The sequence below is a fragment of the Microcaecilia unicolor genome, chromosome 2 (assembly GCF_901765095.1).
Source record: "Microcaecilia unicolor chromosome 2, aMicUni1.1, whole genome shotgun sequence".
Classification (NCBI taxonomy): Eukaryota; Metazoa; Chordata; class Amphibia; order Gymnophiona; family Siphonopidae; genus Microcaecilia; species Microcaecilia unicolor.
This window is the reverse complement of record NC_044032.1, coordinates 544,707,597-544,728,925: the sequence shown is the minus strand read 5'-3', so window position 1 is coordinate 544,728,925 and position 21,329 is coordinate 544,707,597. Positions and strand designations below refer to the sequence as shown.

The 21,329-nt window shown below is 49.7% G+C and overlaps 1 protein-coding gene across 1 annotated transcript in view; it reads left to right on the top strand.

Moving 5' to 3' along the window:
• ATP8A1 (ATPase phospholipid transporting 8A1) overlaps window positions 1-21,329 on the top strand; it is a 649,985-nt gene that overhangs the window by 326,215 nt on the left and 302,441 nt on the right. The window contains 1 exon segment of the mRNA XM_030191344.1: window positions 3,192-3,297. Coding sequence (XP_030047204.1) covers window positions 3,192-3,297 — 106 coding nt within the window.

Genomic DNA, 21,329 nt, shown 5'->3' with positions numbered 1-21,329 from the left:
GTTTAAGGACTGTAAGAAGCAGCTGTGGCCCTGTTAGGTGTCAGGTGGAACACCTCTGTGCATGGTACACATATCAACTTGGTAAAACTCTTAAGACTAACAAGTTCTTTAGCGATAAAATAACAAAAAAAAGAGAGCAGGAGCCAGGGGGCTGTACATCATGGTAGAACCAGAACAGACATCCAGCCTGCCGCATGTGTTCCTGCTGGGAGCCTGGACTCTCCCTGGTCCAACCTCTGAAGGGCCAATCAGAGGTGATTTTATTTTTCAATTATCTTTATTTAGTTTCTGAAACATTAAAAATCACGACCTTAGAAGCCATATAAACATATAGAGGGCATTTTCAAAAGGACGTCCAAGTCAGAATAAGGACATCCAAGTCAGAATGTCCCAAGCAGACATCCATCTCGCATATATTTTCGAATAGGATACAGCCTGTTTGAAAATGTGTGAAATGCATGTCCATGTGAGCATGAACATCTGTTTTACAAACTGAAATGTCCAAATGTTGAAGGGGGGAGGGAGGACAAGGGACATGAACATCTGTATAGCAGCCTTCTTTAAAAAATGGCCACACAGACATCCATGCAGAGCAGAGGATCAACCTAGTAGTGGTTAGTGCAGGGGACTGTAAACCAAGAGACTCTGGTTCAAATCCTACTTTAACTCTGTTTCTGTAATTTTGAGTCCTCCAGGAATAGAAAAATACCTACAGTAACTGGATGTATACCACCTCAAAAGCCTTTAGGCTTGCAGATGTCTTATATATTTAGGTACAATAGGTATGCTTCTAGAGGGCTCAAAATTTTAAAACAAGGGAGGTAGTGGGTCCCTTGGTTTACAGTCCACTGCACTAACCACTAGTTGGCTCCTCGGACCTGCTTTCTGCTCTGTTAAAAATGCCCATAATACCGAAGCGGTCATAGAGCCTGGTATCCCCTTCCAGTTTCACTTTCAAGGGAGAGGGAGTGGGGCAGCAACCACTTGGACACAAAAGAGTATGAATACCATTATCCTTTCACTAGTTTTCTAGCCAGATCATTTGTTTACAAGTGGATTATGGCACCGACCTTTCTGCTTCAGCAGAACTAAGCTAGTGAAAGATCCTGGTATTCACTTTGCCATCTTGTCTCTCCAGTCATCCTCTCAAGTCAGATCACTGAGTCTCCTACCAGATGGAGTTTTCACCCTCTGTACAGATCTTCAGTCACCACATTTGGATTCTCTTTTTTGCAAGGTCAGTTTTCCAAGTCGGTCCTGGAGTACCCCCTCGCCAGTCAGGTTTTCAGAATCTCCACAATGAATATGCATGAGTTTAATTTGCATACACTGCCTCCATTTTATGAAAATCTCTCTCATGCATATTCATTGTGGATATCCTGAAATTCTGACTGGCAAGGGGGTACTCCAGGACCGACTTGGGACACACCGTACTAGGTTATCTTTAGTTCTTTCTGTATTGGACACTTTTGTGAGACTTGTCTTCTATCAATTTTATGAAGGATTTTTGTATCACTTGGGATACATGTCTCAGACTCTCAAGATTTTTGCTGCCAGAACCCATCGTTTTCTGGGATTTAGGGCAGATTTTTGGAGCTGTTAATACAGGGGAAGCATGCTTAAGTTGAAAAACAAAACTGTCAAACATGGGCACAATTCATTTAAAACCATACCAGTCAATATTCAGTCCGCGATGGTTAGCATTTTCTAAACACTGACCACCATGGGCAGAATTATCCCTGAATATTCAATGCTGAGCCATGTCTGGGCACTGGTACTGAATATCCAGAGCTAATTCTTGCTTTGGAAGCCATCAGGACCCACATAAGACACTTACAGAATTATCGTCTATGAATGACAAAGAAACTGTGCTTTGGGTTATGAGTTACTGAAGGTCGCTGTTTGGTGAAACCATCGTTTGGCCAAGGTCAGGAGATATAATGTCACGTGTAGAGACCAGCTATACTGTTTTCAATCTTTAGGAAAACATAAGACATTTATGCACCTCCCAGCTAGAAAAGCATAATTCCCCCTCCCCATTCTGATCCTCCCACCCCCATTACTGCAAAAACCCTTCTGTCTCGATCCTTTTCCCCCTTCAAAAAAAATCATTTCGGACCCGAGCCCCCCACCCCAACCTTCATCTTGGTAGAAGCAACGCCACAGTGTCCTGCCCACACAACTGCCTCTTCTGAATGTCTGTCATAATCTCTAACGGCAGCCTCGCAGTGCCACAGATCTACCATGGGGCTTTCGCTAGAGATTGCAGCAGTCATTTTGAAGAGGAAGCCATGCCAGGCAAGAGTGAATGGGCATCGCTCCTGCCTGTGTGCCCGCTAGACCACCAATGAGCTTCAAGTTAGGCTTCGGGAGATCTACAGGGATGGGGTGGGGGTTTGGCCTGCCTTGTTTTTTCTTAACAGGTGGTGAAAGAGGGAATCAAGATGGGAAGGAGATTTATGGTGTTCGGATGGTGGAAGGGAGGATCATAAACCAACATTCAGACCAGTGGTTGGTGACCACTATGGCAAAAGTTAGGACAGCCTTTTTGCTGTCCTACCTTTTGCCCATGCTGTTAAGTCTCAGCTCCTCCCAGGTGCTGCCTATCCTGGACAGTGCAGGGTTCAGACTGTGGTGATATTCAACGGCGCTGTCTGGTTAAGTGTTGCTGAATATCAAGTGGTCACAAGAGATTTAATCAGGCAGGATCCTCTCCTGCCTGGTTAAATCACTTTGAATATTAGGTGTATACTTACTTCACAGATATTCTAGCTGATGAAAGCTATGAAAAGGTGACTGGGAGCAATCATATTACACAGCTCTCCAACCAGGATAACTGGAGCTGTTGACCATCATAGCTCAATTAACAGATGTTAACATGTAATGTCCAAGAAAACTGCACTGTATTCTTGGGTGCATCGTTAAACAAATTAAGCAATACTGTGCACAACTCAAAATATCAAAATTAAAAAATGCAAAATGGTAGAAAAAAGTGCTATCTTGGAAGCAATGTGCAAAGTTGAAATGGAAATCATAAAACAACTGAGTGTACTTTACTGAATTAAAAATAATCTCAAACCTATATGCTAACACGTGGCTGAATAATTGTTATCAAAATACAGGTACAATATATCTTAATATATGATATTTTCTTAATTTATAATAATAAGCCTTTGCAATGTCTGTTTCAGCCAACTGCACCTGTAATTTGTGAATTTCTAACTATGATGGCGGTGTGTCATACTGCTGTTCCAGAGCATGATGGTGATAGCATCATTTATCAGGCAGCATCCCCAGGTGAGACATAAATTGTAATGAATACAATAAACTTTAAAGAAGTAATTCTTAATTACTTCTAATTTTAGCCAGCAAGAAAACATATAAATTTAATTTAATTAATTTAATTTGATCATTTATATTCTGCTTAACCGGCGGAATACAACTGAGAATCAACTATAAAACAGTCACATTACAGAGAACCGAAGGAACATCAACAAGAGTTAAACATTGCAACAGTCAATTAGCATGCATATATAGACACATTCATGTAAATGACCATTTTTCCATCTATACGGTAGTCTATAATTATGTGCCAAGATGCGATCATGTATATTTGGCAGATGGGCATTCAAATGGGTGGGGTTTTGGTGGAGTGTAGGTGAGGTGCACATTTTATAATATACACACATTCTTTTGCAATCTAGCCGCTAGAATTTACACTAGCTGTATGGCAAACAGACCCACTTAGGGTCAAGAGATGCACTGTCGTGCAAAGACTTATCTGTACTGTTTGTAATTTTTGGGAAAAGATAAGTACTACAGCTGTACTGAATAGCATACTTTACTGTTCATCTGAATACGAATAATGAAAAATATTATTTGGCTGCATACGAATAATAGGCATTGAACTTTAACATCACAATAATAATAATTTTAAAAAACGTAAAATCAGAGATCATACTTATTTCAGTAGGATTTAGCATAGTACAGCCCCACATTATTCGTATTGGAATTTAAATTACTATTCGGCCGAATATTAATATCGAATATGAATATCCTTTCAGCCCTACTATGTATTCCCATTACTTTGAGCAAATCATTTTAGTTAGGAAAGATTTTTTTATATTGTGATTTTGGGGGGTTATATTTCACAGTTGTGGTGCAGTGGTGAAATTAACCCCTTACCACATTTGTTTGAAGATCATGACTGGTGGAGCTTTTTTTAAGTTCAGGCCCGCCGAGAGGGGGGATGGGGGGCAAGATTCCCTGGGTCCAACTGCCGCAGTAGCATGGGGGGCCTAGGCCCCTCCACTTTGGGTTCAGGCCCACCAACTGCAGTACTTCGGCTGGCGGGGATCATTGTGGAATTTTTTTAAAAATGAATAAAATTCGAGAAACGTTTAGTATTCTCTTTAAGTCTGAGGATAAATTGCATTGAATTACATAGTTTTGTATTTATTTTGTTGATATTAACATTTTTACAGATACAAGATCTACTTTTTATTTTTGAGATAAAAAAACTAAAGCCCTGTGGTGCTTCATGGAGGGAAATATAGGAAATTAAATAATAACATAAACTAATATTTCAGTAGGCGTCTTTTTAAAGCAGTGCCTCCATAGGCACCTCTGTAGACACACATACCCATGGCACCTCTGTAGACACACATACCCATGGTTGCTCTGTTTTAAAATTATTCTTTTTGTGCAATGGGATGTGATAATGCACATGAACAGTATTAGAATGTGGTATTATAACAGTGTATTTCAGTAGATCTAGCCCTATATTTTAAAAATTGTAATTTTTAATTTGTATTTCTTTGGAACTATAATCATATTAATGTAAACTGTGTGAAACTGAAGTTGTAACCTTAGAAGCAAATGTACCTCATTGTAAATACATTATTGAAATAATTGAGCATAACATGTATAGCTTAAATTGTCCATGCAAATATTGTAAATATTTGCTGGAACACGTAAGGGACCATTTATTTAATAGTATGTGCTAACACCATTAATGAGTATTGTCTACAGGAAGGCCCATTTCCATATCATCAAGCTGATCAATCCATAGACTGGTGGGTTGTGTCCATCTACCAGCAGGTGGAGATAGAGAGCAAACTTTTGCCTCCCTATATGTGGTCATGTGCTGCCGGAAACTCCTCAGTATGTTCTCTATCTCAGCAGGTGGTGGTCACACACAGCAGCAGCTCTGGCTAGGCCTCCAAGCCTAATCCTTAGGTTTTGTTGAGGCCTGGGGTTGAGGGCTCTTTTGAGCAAGTGCAAACCTGGTGGTGCCAGGTCCCTCCTTTTCTCCCCCCTCCCGCTGGCTCCGTTTAAAAAAAAAAAAAAAAAAAAAAAATTTTTAAGCGTCTTTAAAGGCGTTTAATTCGACGTTTCTTTAAACGTTCATTGCAGCTACTCACTGGGACACCAGTTCGTTACAGCTCGGAGCGGCAAGCAGGTAATTTTACCTTTTTTTAGCGGGCAGGGGGTTCCCCGATTCTTCTCCTCGTGGCAATGGCGTCGGAGGGCGAGGGCGCAAAGGGTCGCTCCCCGGATCGCTGGAGCGCTTCTAGAGGGGATGCGGGGGTTTTACAACCTGATTCGCCCTTGATGGGTGATAGTTTAGTGACCGATGAATGTCCCGGTCGTTCCTCCGGCGTGGCGGTTTTTTTCCCGCCATAAACGCCCATCCCCCGCTCCTCGCCTCCGCCATCTTGGCCGGCCACGCGGCTCGGACGGCTTCTTCGGGGCCGCCCTTGAGGTTGGAGACATTAATGCCATGAACGCCCTTAATTTGGGCGACGGCACAAAAGCGGCTAAAGTTAAGTGCCGTTCTTCCCGCGCGGCTCCTTCACGGAGTTTCGCGCCGGACGCCATTTTGGATGCGCAGCATGTCTCTCCCCCGCTATTGCGAGCGCCGGTTGAGAGTGCGTCTAGGGCTGTTGCCCAGGCTGCGGAAGTGCACAGTCTGGGGGGTTTCTCCCCCGAGTTTGTTTTGCTGCTGCATCAGGCTTTCCTCATGCAAAACGCTGCCCCTGCTCCCTCTTCTGATAAAGAGGTTGAGGTTCCCAGAGGTAAACGCCCTCGGGTTGATTTCCAGGCCTTGGAGGACTTTTGTCTCCTCCGATGTAGATGAGGGCAGCGTGTCTGAGGTCTCCCAACGATCCTTTGCGGATTCCTTGGAGGAGATAGATCCCCGCTCGGATGGAGCGGATGGCCCCTCTGCAGCGCGGCTTTTTAGCCCAGAGGATTTGCCCAACCTGTTGTTACAGGCCATGGACACTTTGAAGATTTCCTCTCCGGAGGACGTCTCTCCCTCAGCCCCTGTTGGCTCTGCCATTATGCTGGGGACGAAGCGCCCGCCTAGAACCTTCCACGTGCATGATGCCATGCACACCTTAATTGCGGCTCAATGGGATGTCCCGGAAACGAGCCTTAAAGTGGCTAGGGCTATGTCCCGCCTCTATCCTTTGGCTGTGAGTGAACGTGAGGCCTATCTGTGGCCTACCGTGGATTCTTTAATCACTGCGGTGACTAAGAAAACGGCGTTGCCGGTGGAAGGTGGCACGGCCCTAAAGGACGCCCAAGACAGAAGATTGGAGGCGGCCTTAAGGTCGTCCTTTGAGGCAGCTGCTTTAAGTTTGCAGGCCTCAGTTTGCGGCTCCTATGTGGCCAGGGCGTGCCGGACTATGGTGCAGCGGGCTTCCCCCTCGGATCATTCCTTGAGGGCTGATTGGCCGGCCCTGGAATCGGGCTTAGCCTATTGGCAGACTTGCTGTATGATGTCTGGAGAGCCTCAGCTATAGGCATGGCTCAGACAGTCTCTGCGCGGCGGTGGCTTTGGCTGAAACATTGGTCTGCTGACCACGCCTCTAAATCCCGCCTGGCTAGATTGCCTTTTAAAGGCAAGCTGCTCTTTGGGGTCGAGCTGGACAAAATCGTGACCGATCTCGGCACGTCTAAGGGCAAGAAATTACCAGAGGTCAGGGCTCGGGTTAGTACTCGTCCCGATACCTCCAGAGGACGGTTGCAGGAAGCCCATCGGTACCCGCCCGGGCAAGTCGGGTTCCTCTGCCCCCTCTTCCTTCAAGAGGAATTTCTCCCCCAAGCAGCATTCCTTTCGCAGAGACCGCCGTCCCGGAGGTGCTCCCTCCGGTCCTCCCCCAGGGTCTCGTACCCAATGACGGGGCCTTGGTCCACGCCCCAGTGCAGATTGGAGGACGGCTGTCCTCGTTTCTGGGCGAGTGGACCACTATAACTTCAGACGCGTGGGTGCTGGAAGTCATCAGAGACGGCTACAAGCTAGAGTTCTGCCAACCCTTAAGAGACGGGTTTGTATTCTCTCCCTGCAAGTCTCCGGTCAAGCTGTGGTAGTGCAGCAGACCTTGGACAACCTGATCCGCCTGGGTGCGGTCGTTCCGGTGCCAAAAAATCAGATTGGCAAGGGACGTTACTCCATTTACTTTGTGGTTCCAAAGAAAGGAGGTTCTGTCCGGCCTATCCTCGACCTCAAAGGGGTCAATCGGGCCTGGAAAGTGAGGCACTTTCGCATGGAGACTCTCCGCTCTGTTATAGCGGCAGTGAAGGCAGGAGAGTTCTTGGCTTCCTTGGTCATCAAGGAAGCGTACCTGCATATTCCCATCTGGCCTCCTCTCCAACGCTTTCTGCGTTTTACAGTCCTGAGACGACACTTCCAGTTCAGAGCCCTCCCTTTCGGGTTGGCTACTGCTCCGCGGACCTTTTCCAAAGTAATGGGGGTCATAGCGGCCTTCCTGCTAAAGGAAGGAGTACAAGTCCATCCTTATCTGGACGACTGGTTGATCCGAGCCCCCTCTTATGCAGAGTGCGGCAAAGCTATGGACCGGGTAGTTGCTCTTTTGAGCTCCCTGGGATGGATCATCAACTGGAAGAAGAGCCAGCTGCGCCCGACTCAGTCCCTGGTGTATCTCGGAGTTCGATTCGACACCCAAGTGGGCAGAGTGTTCCTGCCAGACAATCGGATTGTCAAGCTTCAGGCTCAGGTGGACTAGTTCCTAGTAGCCTCTCCTATTCGGGCTTGGGACTACGTGCAGCTGTTGGGCTCTATGACGGCCACGATGGAAGTAGTGCCCTGGGCCAGGGCTCATATGAGACCACTACAGCTATCTCTGCTGCTGCGCTGGACTCCGATGTCGGAGGATTATGCTGTGCGCCTTCCCGTGGACCCAGCAGTGCGCAAGGCGCTGAGCTGGTGGACGCAGACAGACAAGTTGTCTGCAGGATTGCCTCTGGTGACCCCGGAGTGGATTGTCGTCACGACAGACGCCTCTTTGATGGGCTGGGGAGCCCACTGCTTGGGAAGGACAGCGCAGGGGCTCTAGTCTCCTGCAGAGGCAAGTGGTCTATCAACCTCCTGGAACTCAGAGCCATTCGGTTGGTGTTATTGGAGTTCATCCCGGTACTGGTGTTGAAGCCTGTACGGGTCCTGTCGGACAATGCCACGGCTGTGGCCTATATCAACCGCCAGGGAGGTACCAAGAGCGCCCCTCTAGCCAGGAGGCTATGAGTCTTTGCCAGTGGGCGGAAGCGAACCTGGAGCAGCTTTCAGCGGCCCACATTGCCGGAGTCATGAATGTCAAGGCGGACTTTCTCAGTCGCCATACCTTGGAGCCCGGAGAGTGGCAACTATCTGCTCAGGCGTTCTTGGACATCACGAAGCGCTGGGGCCAGCCGAGCCTAGATCTGATGGCGTCATCGGCCAATGGCCAAGTGCCGCGCTTTTTCAGCAGAGGCCGGGACCCTCGATCCCTGGGAGTAGATGCTCTTCTCCAACAGTGGCCGACACAAGAGCTCCTCTATGTGTTCCCGCCCTGGCCCATGTTGGGCAGGGTGCTAGACCGGGTGGCAAAGCATCCCGGCAGGGTAATCCTGGTGGGTCCGGATTGGCCCAGACGTCCCTGGTATGCGGACTTGTTCAGGCTCTCAGTCGACGATCCTCTGCGGCTGTCAGTGGAGCAGGGCCTGTTACATCAGGGTCCCGTGGTGATGGAGGATCCCTCTCCCTTTGATCTTACGGCCTGGCTATTGAGCGGCAGCGTCTGAGGAAGAAGGGCTTCTCAGACAAGGTCATCGCCACTATGCTGAGAGCGGGAAGCGCTCTACTTCTACTGCTTACGCCAGGGTTTGGCGTATCTTTGCAGCATGGTGTGAAGCAGGCTCACTTTCTCCCTTCACTGCTCCAATTTCTTCAGTGTTGGCGTTCCTGCAAGAAGGTCTGGAGAAAGGCCTGTCGCTCAGTTCCCTTAAAGTCCAGGTAGCGGCTCTGGCTTGCTTCAGGGGCCGCCTGATGGGTGCTTCCCTGGCTTCGCAGCCAGATGTGGTGCGCTTTCTCAAGGGAGTTAATCACCTGCGCCCTCCTCTGCACTCAGTGGTGCCTGCGTGGAATCTCAACCTGGTGCTAAGAGCATTGCAGAAGCCGCCTTTGGAACCCTTGTCGAGGGCATCTCTGAAAGACCTGACGTTGAAAGCAGTCTTTTTGGTGGCTATCACTTCAGCCAGAAGAGTTTCCGAGCTCCAGGCGCTCTCATGTCGAGAGCCTTTTCTGCATTTCACTGAGGCAGGAGTGACTATTCGCACAGTGCCTGCCTTCCTGCCCAAGATTGGTTCTCGCTTCTATGTGAATCAGCAGCTCTGTCTCCCTTCCTTTCGTAGGGAGGACTACCCAGAGGAGTACTCCGCTCTTGAATATCTGGATGTGAGACGAGTCATCATCAGATACTTGGAAGTGACAAATGATTTCCGGAAATCGGATCATCTGTTTGTCCTGTTTGCAGGTCCTCGTAAGGGTCTGCAGGCTGCTAAGCCTACAGTGGCAAGATGGGTCAAGGAAGCCATTGCAGCGGCTTATGTGGCCGCGGGGAAGGTGCCGCCTATCCAGCTGAAGGCTCACTCCACGAGAGCTCAGGCGGCCTCGATGGCAGAGGCCGGATCCGTCTCCTTGGAAGAGATATGCAAGGCGGCAACGTGGGCTTCGGCTCATACATTCTCCAAGCATTACCGTTTGACTGTGGCTGCACGGGCGGAGGCCCGGTTTGGAGCTTCAGTGTTGAGGTCAGGGATTTCTATGTCCCGCCCTGGGTGAGTACTGCTTCGGTACATCCCACCAGTCTATGGATTGATCAGCTTGATGATATGGAAGGTAAAATTATGTATAATCATACCTGATAATTTTCTTTCCATTAATCATAGCTGATCAATCCATAGCCCCTCCCAGATATCTGTACTGTTTATATTCTGGTTGAATTTTAGGTTCAAGTTTAGCCTTCAGTTACTTCAGGAGGACTTCGTGTTCAAGTTCTTCTTTCACTTGGATTCTTCAAGAGTTGAGACGAGTTTGTGTTACAGTGAGCTGCTGCATTCCTCTCCCCTCCGTTTTACGGGGCTGGATTGAGACATAAATTCTGCCGGCACTCCCTCCCGCTTCGTGCGGCTGTAGGGCAGCTTTGTACCCCTCCCGCTTCGGCGGTGTTAGGGTCAGTCAGCTCCTCCCGCGGTTGCGGTTGCAGGATAAGCCAGATCCCCCCGCATCGGCGGGTGTGGTGTCCCTCCCCCGCTCCGCGGGGATGAGCTGGACGGATTCCCCTCCCCCACTTGTGTGGGGATGAGCTGGGTTAATTCCCCTCCCCCGTTTCGGCGGTGGTGAGCTGGGCAGAGTGTCCCTTCGTGGGTGTAATTCTCTAAGTGCTGAGTCCTGCGGATGGAGCTTTGATATCGACATACTGAGGAGTTTCCGGCAGCACATGACCACATATAGGGAGGCAAAAGTTTGCTCTCTATCTCCACCTGCTGGTAGATGGACACAACCCACCAGTCTATGGACCATTTATTTAATAGTATGTGCTAACACCATTAATGAGTATTGTCTACAGGAAGGCCCATTTCCATATCATCAAGCTGATCAATCCATAGACTGGTGGGTTGTGTCCATCTACCAGCAGGTGGAGATAGAGAGCAAACTTTTGCCTCCCTATATGTGGTCATGTGCTGCCGGAAACTCCTCAGTATGTTCTCTATCTCAGCAGGTGGTGGTCACACACAGCAGCAGCTCTGGCTAGGCCTCCAAGCCTAATCCTTAGGTTTTTGTTGAGGCCTGGGGTTGAGGGCTCTTTTGAGCAAGTGCAAACCTGGTGGTGCCAGGTCCCTCCTTTTCTCCCCCCTCCCGCTGGCTCCGTTTAAAAAAAAAAAAAAAAAAAAAAAATTTTTAAGCGTCTTTAAAGGCGTTTAATTCGACGTTTCTTTAAACGTTCATTGCAGCTACTCACTGGGACACCAGTTCGTTACAGCTCGGAGCGGCAAGCAGGTAATTTTACCTTTTTTTAGCGGGCAGGGGGTTCCCCGATTCTTCTCCTCGTGGCAATGGCGTCGGAGGGCGAGGGCGCAAAGGGTCGCTCCCCGGATCGCTGGAGCGCTTCTAGAGGGGATGCGGGGGTTTTACAACCTGATTCGCCCTTGATGGGTGATAGTTTAGTGACCGATGAATGTCCCGGTCGTTCCTCCGGCGTGGCGGTTTTTTTCCCGCCATAAACGCCCATCCCCCGCTCCTCGCCTCCGCCATCTTGGCCGGCCACGCGGCTCGGACGGCTTCTTCGGGGCCGCCCTTGAGGTTGGAGACATTAATGCCATGAACGCCCTTAATTTGGGCGACGGCACAAAAGCGGCTAAAGTTAAGTGCCGTTCTTCCCGCGCGGCTCCTTCACGGAGTTTCGCGCCGGACGCCATTTTGGATGCGCAGCATGTCTCTCCCCCGCTATTGCGAGCGCCGGTTGAGAGTGCGTCTAGGGCTGTTGCCCAGGCTGCGGAAGTGCACAGTCTGGGGGGTTTCTCCCCCGAGTTTGTTTTGCTGCTGCATCAGGCTTTCCTCATGCAAAACGCTGCCCCTGCTCCCTCTTCGGATAAAGAGGTTGAGGTTCCCAGAGGTAAACGCCCTCGGGTTGATTTCCAGGCCTTGGAGGACTTTTGTCTCCTCCGATGTAGATGAGGGCAGCGTGTCTGAGGTCTCCCAACGATCCTTTGCGGATTCCTTGGAGGAGATAGATCCCCGCTCGGATGGAGCGGATGGCCCCTCTGCAGCGCGGCTTTTTAGCCCAGAGGATTTGCCCAACCTGTTGTTACAGGCCATGGACACTTTGAAGATTTCCTCTCCGGAGGACGTCTCTCCCTCAGCCCCTGTTGGCTCTGCCATTATGCTGGGGACGAAGCGCCCGCCTAGAACCTTCCACGTGCATGATGCCATGCACACCTTAATTGCGGCTCAATGGGATGTCCCGGAAACGAGCCTTAAAGTGGCTAGGGCTATGTCCCGCCTCTATCCTTTGGCTGTGAGTGAACGTGAGGCCTATCTGTGGCCTACCGTGGATTCTTTAATCACTGCGGTGACTAAGAAAACGGCGTTGCCGGTGGAAGGTGGCACGGCCCTAAAGGACGCCCAAGACAGAAGATTGGAGGCGGCCTTAAGGTCGTCCTTTGAGGCAGCTGCTTTAAGTTTGCAGGCCTCAGTTTGCGGCTCCTATGTGGCCAGGGCGTGCCGGACTATGGTGCAGCGGGCTTCCCCCTCGGATCATTCCTTGAGGGCTGATTGGCCGGCCCTGGAATCGGGCTTAGCCTATTTGGCAGACTTGCTGTATGATGTCTGGAGAGCCTCAGCTATAGGCATGGCTCAGACAGTCTCTGCGCGGCGGTGGCTTTGGCTGAAACATTGGTCTGCTGACCACGCCTCTAAATCCCGCCTGGCTAGATTGCCTTTTAAAGGCAAGCTGCTCTTTGGGGTCGAGCTGGACAAAATCGTGACCGATCTCGGCACGTCTAAGGGCAAGAAATTACCAGAGGTCAGGGCTCGGGTTAGTACTCGTCCCGATACCTCCAGAGGACGGTTGCAGGAAGCCCATCGGTACCGCCCGGGCAAGTCGGGTTCCTCTGCCCCCTCTTCCTTCAAGAGGAATTTCTCCCCCAAGCAGCATTCCTTTCGCAGAGACCGCCGTCCCGGAGGTGCTCCCTCCGGTCCTCCCCCAGGGTCTCGTACCCAATGACGGGGCCTTGGTCCACGCCCCAGTGCAGATTGGAGGACGGCTGTCCTCGTTTCTGGGCGAGTGGACCACTATAACTTCAGACGCGTGGGTGCTGGAAGTCATCAGAGACGGCTACAAGCTAGAGTTCTGCCAACCCTTAAGAGACGGGTTTGTACTCTCTCCCTGCAAGTCTCCGGTCAAGCTGTGGTAGTGCAGCAGACCTTGGACAACCTGATCCGCCTGGGTGCGGTCGTTCCGGTGCCAAAAAATCAGATTGGCAAGGGACGTTACTCCATTTACTTTGTGGTTCCAAAGAAAGGAGGTTCTGTCCGGCCTATCCTCGACCTCAAAGGGGTCAATCGGCCTGGAAAGTGAGGCACTTTCGCATGGAGACTCTCCGCTCTGTTATAGCGGCAGTGAAGGCAGGAGAGTTCTTGGCTTCCTTGGACATCAAGGAAGCGTACCTGCATATTCCCATCTGGCCTCCTCTCCAACGCTTTCTGCGTTTTACAGTCCTGAGACGACACTTCCAGTTCAGAGCCCTCCCTTTCGGGTTGGCTACTGCTCCGCGGACCTTTTCCAAAGTAATGGGGGTCATAGCGGCCTTCCTGCTAAAGGAAGGAGTACAAGTCCATCCTTATCTGGACGACTGGTTGATCCGAGCCCCCTCTTATGCAGAGTGCGGCAAAGCTATGGACCGGGTAGTTGCTCTTTTGAGCTCCCTGGGCTGGATCATCAACTGGAAGAAGAGCCAGCTGCGCCCGACTCAGTCCCTGGTGTATCTCGGAGTTCGATTCGACACCCAAGTGGGCAGAGTGTTCCTGCCAGACAATCGGATTGTCAAGCTTCAGGCTCAGGTGGACTAGTTCCTAGTAGCCTCTCCTATTCGGGCTTGGGACTACGTGCAGCTGTTGGGCTCTATGACGGCCACGATGGAAGTAGTGCCCTGGGCCAGGGCTCATATGAGACCACTACAGCTATCTCTGCTGCTGCGCTGGACTCCGATGTCGGAGGATTATGCTGTGCGCCTTCCCGTGGACCCAGCAGTGCGCAAGGCGCTGAGCTGGTGGACGCAGACAGACAAGTTGTCTGCAGGATTGCCTCTGGTGACCCCGGAGTGGATTGTCGTCACGACAGACGCCTCTTTGATGGGCTGGGGAGCCCACTGCTTGGGAAGGACAGCGCAGGGGCTCTAGTCTCCTGCAGAGGCAAGTGGTCTATCAACCTCCTGGAACTCAGAGCCATTCGGTTGGTGTTATTGGAGTTCATCCCGGTACTGGTGTTGAAGCCTGTACGGGTCCTGTCGGACAATGCCACGGCTGTGGCCTATATCAACCGCCAGGGAGGTACCAAGAGCGCCCCTCTAGCCAGGAGGCTATGAGTCTTTGCCAGTGGGCGGAAGCGAACCTGGAGCAGCTTTCAGCGGCCCACATTGCCGGAGTCATGAATGTCAAGGCGGACTTTCTCAGTCGCCATACCTTGGAGCCCGGAGAGTGGCAACTATCTGCTCAGGCGTTCTTGGACATCACGAAGCGCTGGGGCCAGCCGAGCCTAGATCTGATGGCGTCATCGGCCAATGGCCAAGTGCCGCGCTTTTTCAGCAGAGGCCGGGACCCTCGATCCCTGGGAGTAGATGCTCTTCTCCAACAGTGGCCGACACAAGAGCTCCTCTATGTGTTCCCGCCCTGGCCCATGTTGGGCAGGGTGCTAGACCGGGTGGCAAAGCATCCCGGCAGGGTAATCCTGGTGGGTCCGGATTGGCCCAGACGTCCCTGGTATGCGGACTTGTTCAGGCTCTCAGTCGACGATCCTCTGCGGCTGTCAGTGGAGCAGGGCCTGTTACATCAGGGTCCCGTGGTGATGGAGGATCCCTCTCCCTTTGATCTTACGGCCTGGCTATTGAGCGGCAGCGTCTGAGGAAGAAGGGCTTCTCAGACAAGGTCATCGCCACTATGCTGAGAGCGGGAAGCGCTCTACTTCTACTGCTTACGCCAGGGTTTGGCGTATCTTTGCAGCATGGTGTGAAGCAGGCTCACTTTCTCCCTTCACTGCTCCAATTTCTTCAGTGTTGGCGTTCCTGCAAGAAGGTCTGGAGAAAGGCCTGTCGCTCAGTTCCCTTAAAGTCCAGGTAGCGGCTCTGGCTTGCTTCAGGGGCCGCCTGAAGGGTGCTTCCCTGGCTTCGCAGCCAGATGTGGTGCGCTTTCTCAAGGGAGTTAATCACCTGCGCCCTCCTCTGCACTCAGTGGTGCCTGCGTGGAATCTCAACCTGGTGCTAAGAGCATTGCAGAAGCCGCCTTTGGAACCCTTGTCGAGGGCATCTCTGAAAGACCTGACGTTGAAAGCAGTCTTTTTGGTGGCTATCACTTCAGCCAGAAGAGTTTCCGAGCTCCAGGCGCTCTCATGTCGAGAGCCTTTTCTGCATTTCACTGAGGCAGGAGTGACTATTCGCACAGTGCCTGCCTTCCTGCCCAAGATTGGTTCTCGCTTCTATGTGAATCAGCAGCTCTGTCTCCCTTCCTTTCGTAGGGAGGACTACCCAGAGGAGTACTCCGCTCTTGAATATCTGGATGTGAGACGAGTCATCATCAGATACTTGGAAGTGACCAATGATTTCCGGAAATCGGATCATCTGTTTGTCCTGTTTGCAGGTCCTCGTAAGGGTCTGCAGGCTGCTAAGCCTACAGTGGCAAGATGGGTCAAGGAAGCCATTGCAGCGGCTTATGTGGCCGCGGGGAAGGTGCCGCCTATCCAGCTGAAGGCTCACTCCACGAGAGCTCAGGCGGCCTCGATGGCAGAGGCCGGATCCGTCTCCTTGGAAGAGATATGCAAGGCGGCAACGTGGGCTTCGGCTCATACATTCTCCAAGCATTACCGTTTGACTGTGGCTGCACGGGCGGAGGCCCGGTTTGGAGCTTCAGTGTTGAGGTCAGGGATTTCTATGTCCCGCCCTGGGTGAGTACTGCTTCGGTACATCCCACCAGTCTATGGATTGATCAGCTTGATGATATGGAAGGTAAAATTATGTATAATCATACCTGATAATTTTCTTTCCATTAATCATAGCTGATCAATCCATAGCCCCTCCCAGATATCTGTACTGTTTATATTCTGGTTGAATTTTAGGTTCAAGTTTAGCCTTCAGTTACTTCAGGAGGACTTCGTGTTCAAGTTCTTCTTTCACTTGGATTCTTCAAGAGTTGAGACGAGTTTGTGTTACAGTGAGCTGCTGCATTCCTCTCCCCTCCGTTTTACGGGGCTGGATTGAGACATAAATTCTGCCGGCACTCCCTCCCGCTTCGTGCGGCTGTAGGGCAGCTTTGTACCCCTCCCGCTTCGGCGGTGTTAGGGTCAGTCAGCTCCTCCCGCGGTTGCGGTTGCAGGATAAGCCAGATCCCCCCGCATCGGCGGGTGTGGTGTCCCTCCCCCGCTCCGCGGGGATGAGCTGGACGGATTCCCCTCCCCCACTTGTGTGGGGATGAGCTGGGTTAATTCCCCTCCCCCGTTTCGGCGGTGGTGAGCTGGGCAGAGTGTCCCTTCGTGGGTGTAATTCTCTAAGTGCTGAGTCCTGCGGATGGAGCTTTGATATCGACATACTGAGGAGTTTCCGGCAGCACATGACCACATATAGGGAGGCAAAAGTTTGCTCTCTATCTCCACCTGCTGGTAGATGGACACAACCCACCAGTCTATGGATTGATCAGCTATGATTAATGGAAAGAAAATTATCAGGTATGATTATACATAATTTTACCTTTGTTCTTACATGCACTGTGTAGGTAATGACGTTAGTGTACACACTGTTAGTAAATGACCCCTATTAACAGCTGTCATTTTCACTTCAGCTGACTACATAGAACTTTGGTAATCTCTCTGTTTCGGAATCATTTCTGCTCATCTTGGTCATTGCTATTTTATGAACATCATGTTTTTTTGTGCTGAGTTGGTTCTTTGTATTCACAGTGCTCTAATCCAATATGCCATGGAAATCTGGCTCTGGGACATAGAAAGGAGACAGTGAACCAGTCTTCAAAGACATTTTTTTACTGTTTACTAGTTACCTTATGCCTAAAACTGTATTTAATTTGACCTAGTTCACACACTTTGTTCAACCACTTGGTGGAGCTGTTTCACTGAAGTCTCACTTTCAGTCTGAATACAAAATTTGCATTTACCCTTCAGTGTGTTAGTCTTTTAGGCAAATTAAAAGTTCACTCTGGATTCAATTCCAGTCTTACAGATACAAGCAAATAAGAACTGCATTTGGAGTGTGATTAAATATCTTATCTTTGATCAGGAGGTGTGCAAATGATTTGCAACCTACATCTCTCTGGACTGAAAGGGAAACATTGTTTTAAAACTGACCACATGCTGATGTAGTTTTTATATGGATACTTCAGTACTGCATGGGGCATACCCCATGTAACATTATTCCAGCTGTTTTGTGTATATTACCCTGCTGCTAAAAGCATGTTTTAAGTTCCTGTCGGGTCATTTTTTTTATATAATAAAGCATTTTTTGGTATCCTCATTCGTTTTCCTCACTTTTTTGTTCCATATCTCACGTTATCGTGAGGGTTTTCACTTCCTTTTTTGTTGTGGCTTAAGTTCCTGTCACCATATATGCAACATACATGGTGGTTAATGGAATTCGCTCGGATGAGGGAAAGGTGAGCAGTGGAGTGCCTCAGGGATCGGTGCTGGGGCCGATTCTGTTCAATATATTTGTGAATGACATTGCCGAAGGGTTAGAAGGTAAAGTTTGCCTTTTTGCGGATGATACTAAGATTTGTAACAGAGTGGACACCCCGGAGGGAGTGGAAGACATGAAAAAGGATCTGCGGAAGAATGGTCTAAGGTTAGGCAATTAAAATTGAATGCGAAGAAATGCAAAGTGATGCACTTAGGGAGTAGAAATCCACGGGAGATGCATGTGTTAGGTGGTGAGAGTCTGATATGTACGGACGGGGAGAGGGATCTTGGGGTGATAGTATCTGAAGATCTGAAGGCGCCGAAACAGTGTGACAAGGCGGTGGCCGTAGCTAGAAGGTTGCTAGGCTGTATAGAGAGAGGTGTGACCAGCAGAAGAAAAGAGGTTTTAATACCCCTGTATAAGTCGTCGGTGAGGCCCCACCTGGAGTATTGTGTTCAGTTTTGGGGGCCGTATCTTGCTAAGGATGTAAAAAGAATTGAAGCGGTGCAAAGAAAAGCTACGAGAATGGTATGGGATTTGCGTTACAAGACGTATGAGGAGAGACTTGCGGACCTGAACATGTATACCCTGGAGGAAAGGATAAACAGGGGTGATATAATGCAGAAGTTCAAATATTTGAAAGGTATTAATCCGCAAATGAATCTTTTCCGTAGATGGGAAGGCAGTAGAACTAGAGGACATGAAATGAGATTGAAGGGGGGCAGACTCAAGAAAAATGTCAGGAAGTATTTTTTCATGGAGTGAGTGGTGGATACTTGGAATGCCCTCCCGCGGGAGGTGGTGGAAATGAAAACGGTAACGGAATTCAAACATGCGTGGGATAAACATAAAGGAATCCTGTTCAGAAGGAATGGATCCTCAGAAGCTTAGCGGAGATTGAGTGGCAGAGCTGGTGGTGGGAGGAGAGGCTGGTGCTTGGCAGACTTCTACGGTCTGTGCCCTGATAATGGCAGATACAAATCAAGGTAAGGTATACACAAAAAGTAGCACATATGAGTTTATCTTGAGGGGCAGACTGGATGGACCGTGCAGGTCTTTTTCTGCCGTCATCTACTATGTTACTATCCAGCTCATTTTCGAAAGTGATCGCCGGCCATCTTCCGAACCCGGCCAAATCAGTATAATCGAAAGCCGATTTTGGCCGGGTTCAACTGCTTTCCGTCGTGGAGCTGGCGAAACATCAAGGGGGCATGTTGGTAGGGTAGTGAAGGCGAGACTGGGGCGTGCTCACGAGATGGCCGGCTTTGCCCAATAATGAAAAAAAAAACAGGCTTGTAGAGCATTTCGCCGGCTGTACTTGGTCCGTTTTTTTTTTACGACCAAGCTTCAAAAAGAGCCCCAACTCACCAAATGACCACCGGAGGGAATCGGGGATGACCTCCCCTTACTCCCCCAGTGGTCAACAACCCCCTCCCACCCAAAAAATAAAATTAAAAAACAATTTTTTCCAGCCTCTATGCCAGCCTGAAATGTCATACCCAGCTCCATGACAGCAGTATGCAAGTCCCTGGAGCAGTTTTTAGTGGGTGCAGTGCACTTCAGACAGGTGGACCCAGACCCATCCCCCCCTACCTGTTACACTTGTGGTGGTGAATGGGAGCCCTCCAAACCCCCCCCCCAAACCCACTGTACCCACATCTAGGTGCCCCCTTCACCCATAAAGGCTATGGTAATGGTGTAGAGTTGTTGGGAGTGGGTTTTGGGGGGGGGGATTTGGGGGGCTCAGCACCCAAGGTAAAGGAGCTTTGCACCTGGGAGCTATTTTTATTTTTTAATTTTTAGAAGTGCCCCCTAGGGTGCTCGGTTGGTGTCCTGGCATGTGAGGGGGACCAGTGCACTACAAATGCTGGCTCCTCCCATGACCAAATGCCTTGGATTTGGCCGGGTTTGAGATTACCGGCATTATTTTCCATTATGGCCAAAAACCGATGCTGGCCATCTCAAACCCGGCGATCTCTGACATTTGGCTGGGCCCAACCGTATTAACGAAGAAAAAGATGGCCGGCTCCGCCTACTTGCGGCTCCGGAGATGGCCGCCCATATAGATGGCTGGCGCCGTTCGATTATGCCCCTCCACGTTACTATGTTACCTGTGCATATATGTGGTCATGTCTTTTAAGTGCCTTCGCTATTAAACCCAAATCATAGTCTCCTAAAACTGAAACTGGGCCTGTAATCAAAACCTTAAATAGAACATTAAAGAATCCTTTTACAGAACTGCAGTATGCACTAGCACATGCTTACTGCTGCTTAAAAGGACTTACCGCTGGACACAGTACATCCTAAATGTGTGTGCGCTACCCACGCACTCAAAATATTTGTTGGTTTAGGGTGTGTGTCTGGAATGAAGAGTGGACATGTTTGCATTAATCAGCACATCTACATTACTGTGCATTAATTTAGCATAGGATTACCATGTGAGCCCTTACCATCTACAAAGTGCTCATGTCAGTAATTGATTTTACTGGCTAAGAGCTAATGGTGACACTAGCACATGACCATTAATACCGAAGATAGAAAATCGGCCATTTTATTGCAGCAGTATAAATGGCCTTAGTGCACAGGAAAAAAAACCTGTTTAAGGGCACTAATGCCATTTTCTACCACAGCTTTGTAAAAGGACCCCTAAAACTGCTTAGTTCAATTAAATTAACAATGCCATATCTATATTGGCAAAACGATATCATTCTCTGTGATATCAGCAGAGCAGTTACAATAGAAATTCTGCTTCTCACCGTATCATACCAGTTTTATTTTAACTGGGGCTGAACATTTAACGTGTTAATAATGCAATTAACACATTAAATGTTTAACTCACTTTAAAATTTTTAATGCAAGTTAAAAGATCCCTTGGCCAAGAAACTCTCCTGTTTTCTTTTACTTCTGTTACCTTATCTCTTCGACGCTCCGGTATCCCCCCTTTCCTCTGCGCGCTCCAATCCCCTCTCTGTAACAGGAAGTTCTGTTAGAGAGGCTTGAACTTCTGTTACAGGGGCTTTGGGTGAGGCAGGGAGAAGGAGCCACTGCAAGCAAGCATGAAGAGCTGCTGAATCCATCTTCTTCTGTTTCGCGAAGAGCTGCAGTTGCCCAATCCCTTAACTTCTGTGCCAGTACTGTGAGAAGCTGCCGGGTGAGACCCTGACCCGAGACCGGGGGGGGGGGGGGGGGGGGGGGGAGGAGAGAGAAGCGGACCGGGGGGGGGGGGGCAACCACGGTGGGAGAAAAAGGAAAATTATAGAGGGGTTTGGGCATACAGAGGCTTTGGGTAAGGCAGGGAGAAGGAGCCGCTGCATGTCAGCGCTGTGTGGAGGACCTGAGTGAGACCATGAGACAGAGAGAGTAAGAGATGGGGGAAGGGGTGCACCTCAGCAGAAGAAAGAGGAAAAAGAAGAGAGATTTGGGGGGGGCTGACCATGGTGGGCGAAAAAGGAACAAAAAGAGAGAGGGGGAGGGGTACTACAGCAGGAGAAATAGGAAAGGGGGGGGGGGGTGCCCACAGCAGGAGAGCGAGACAGAGATAGATGCAGGGGAGGGGGATGGAAGAATTAAAGGCCAAAGAAGGGAAGGGAGGA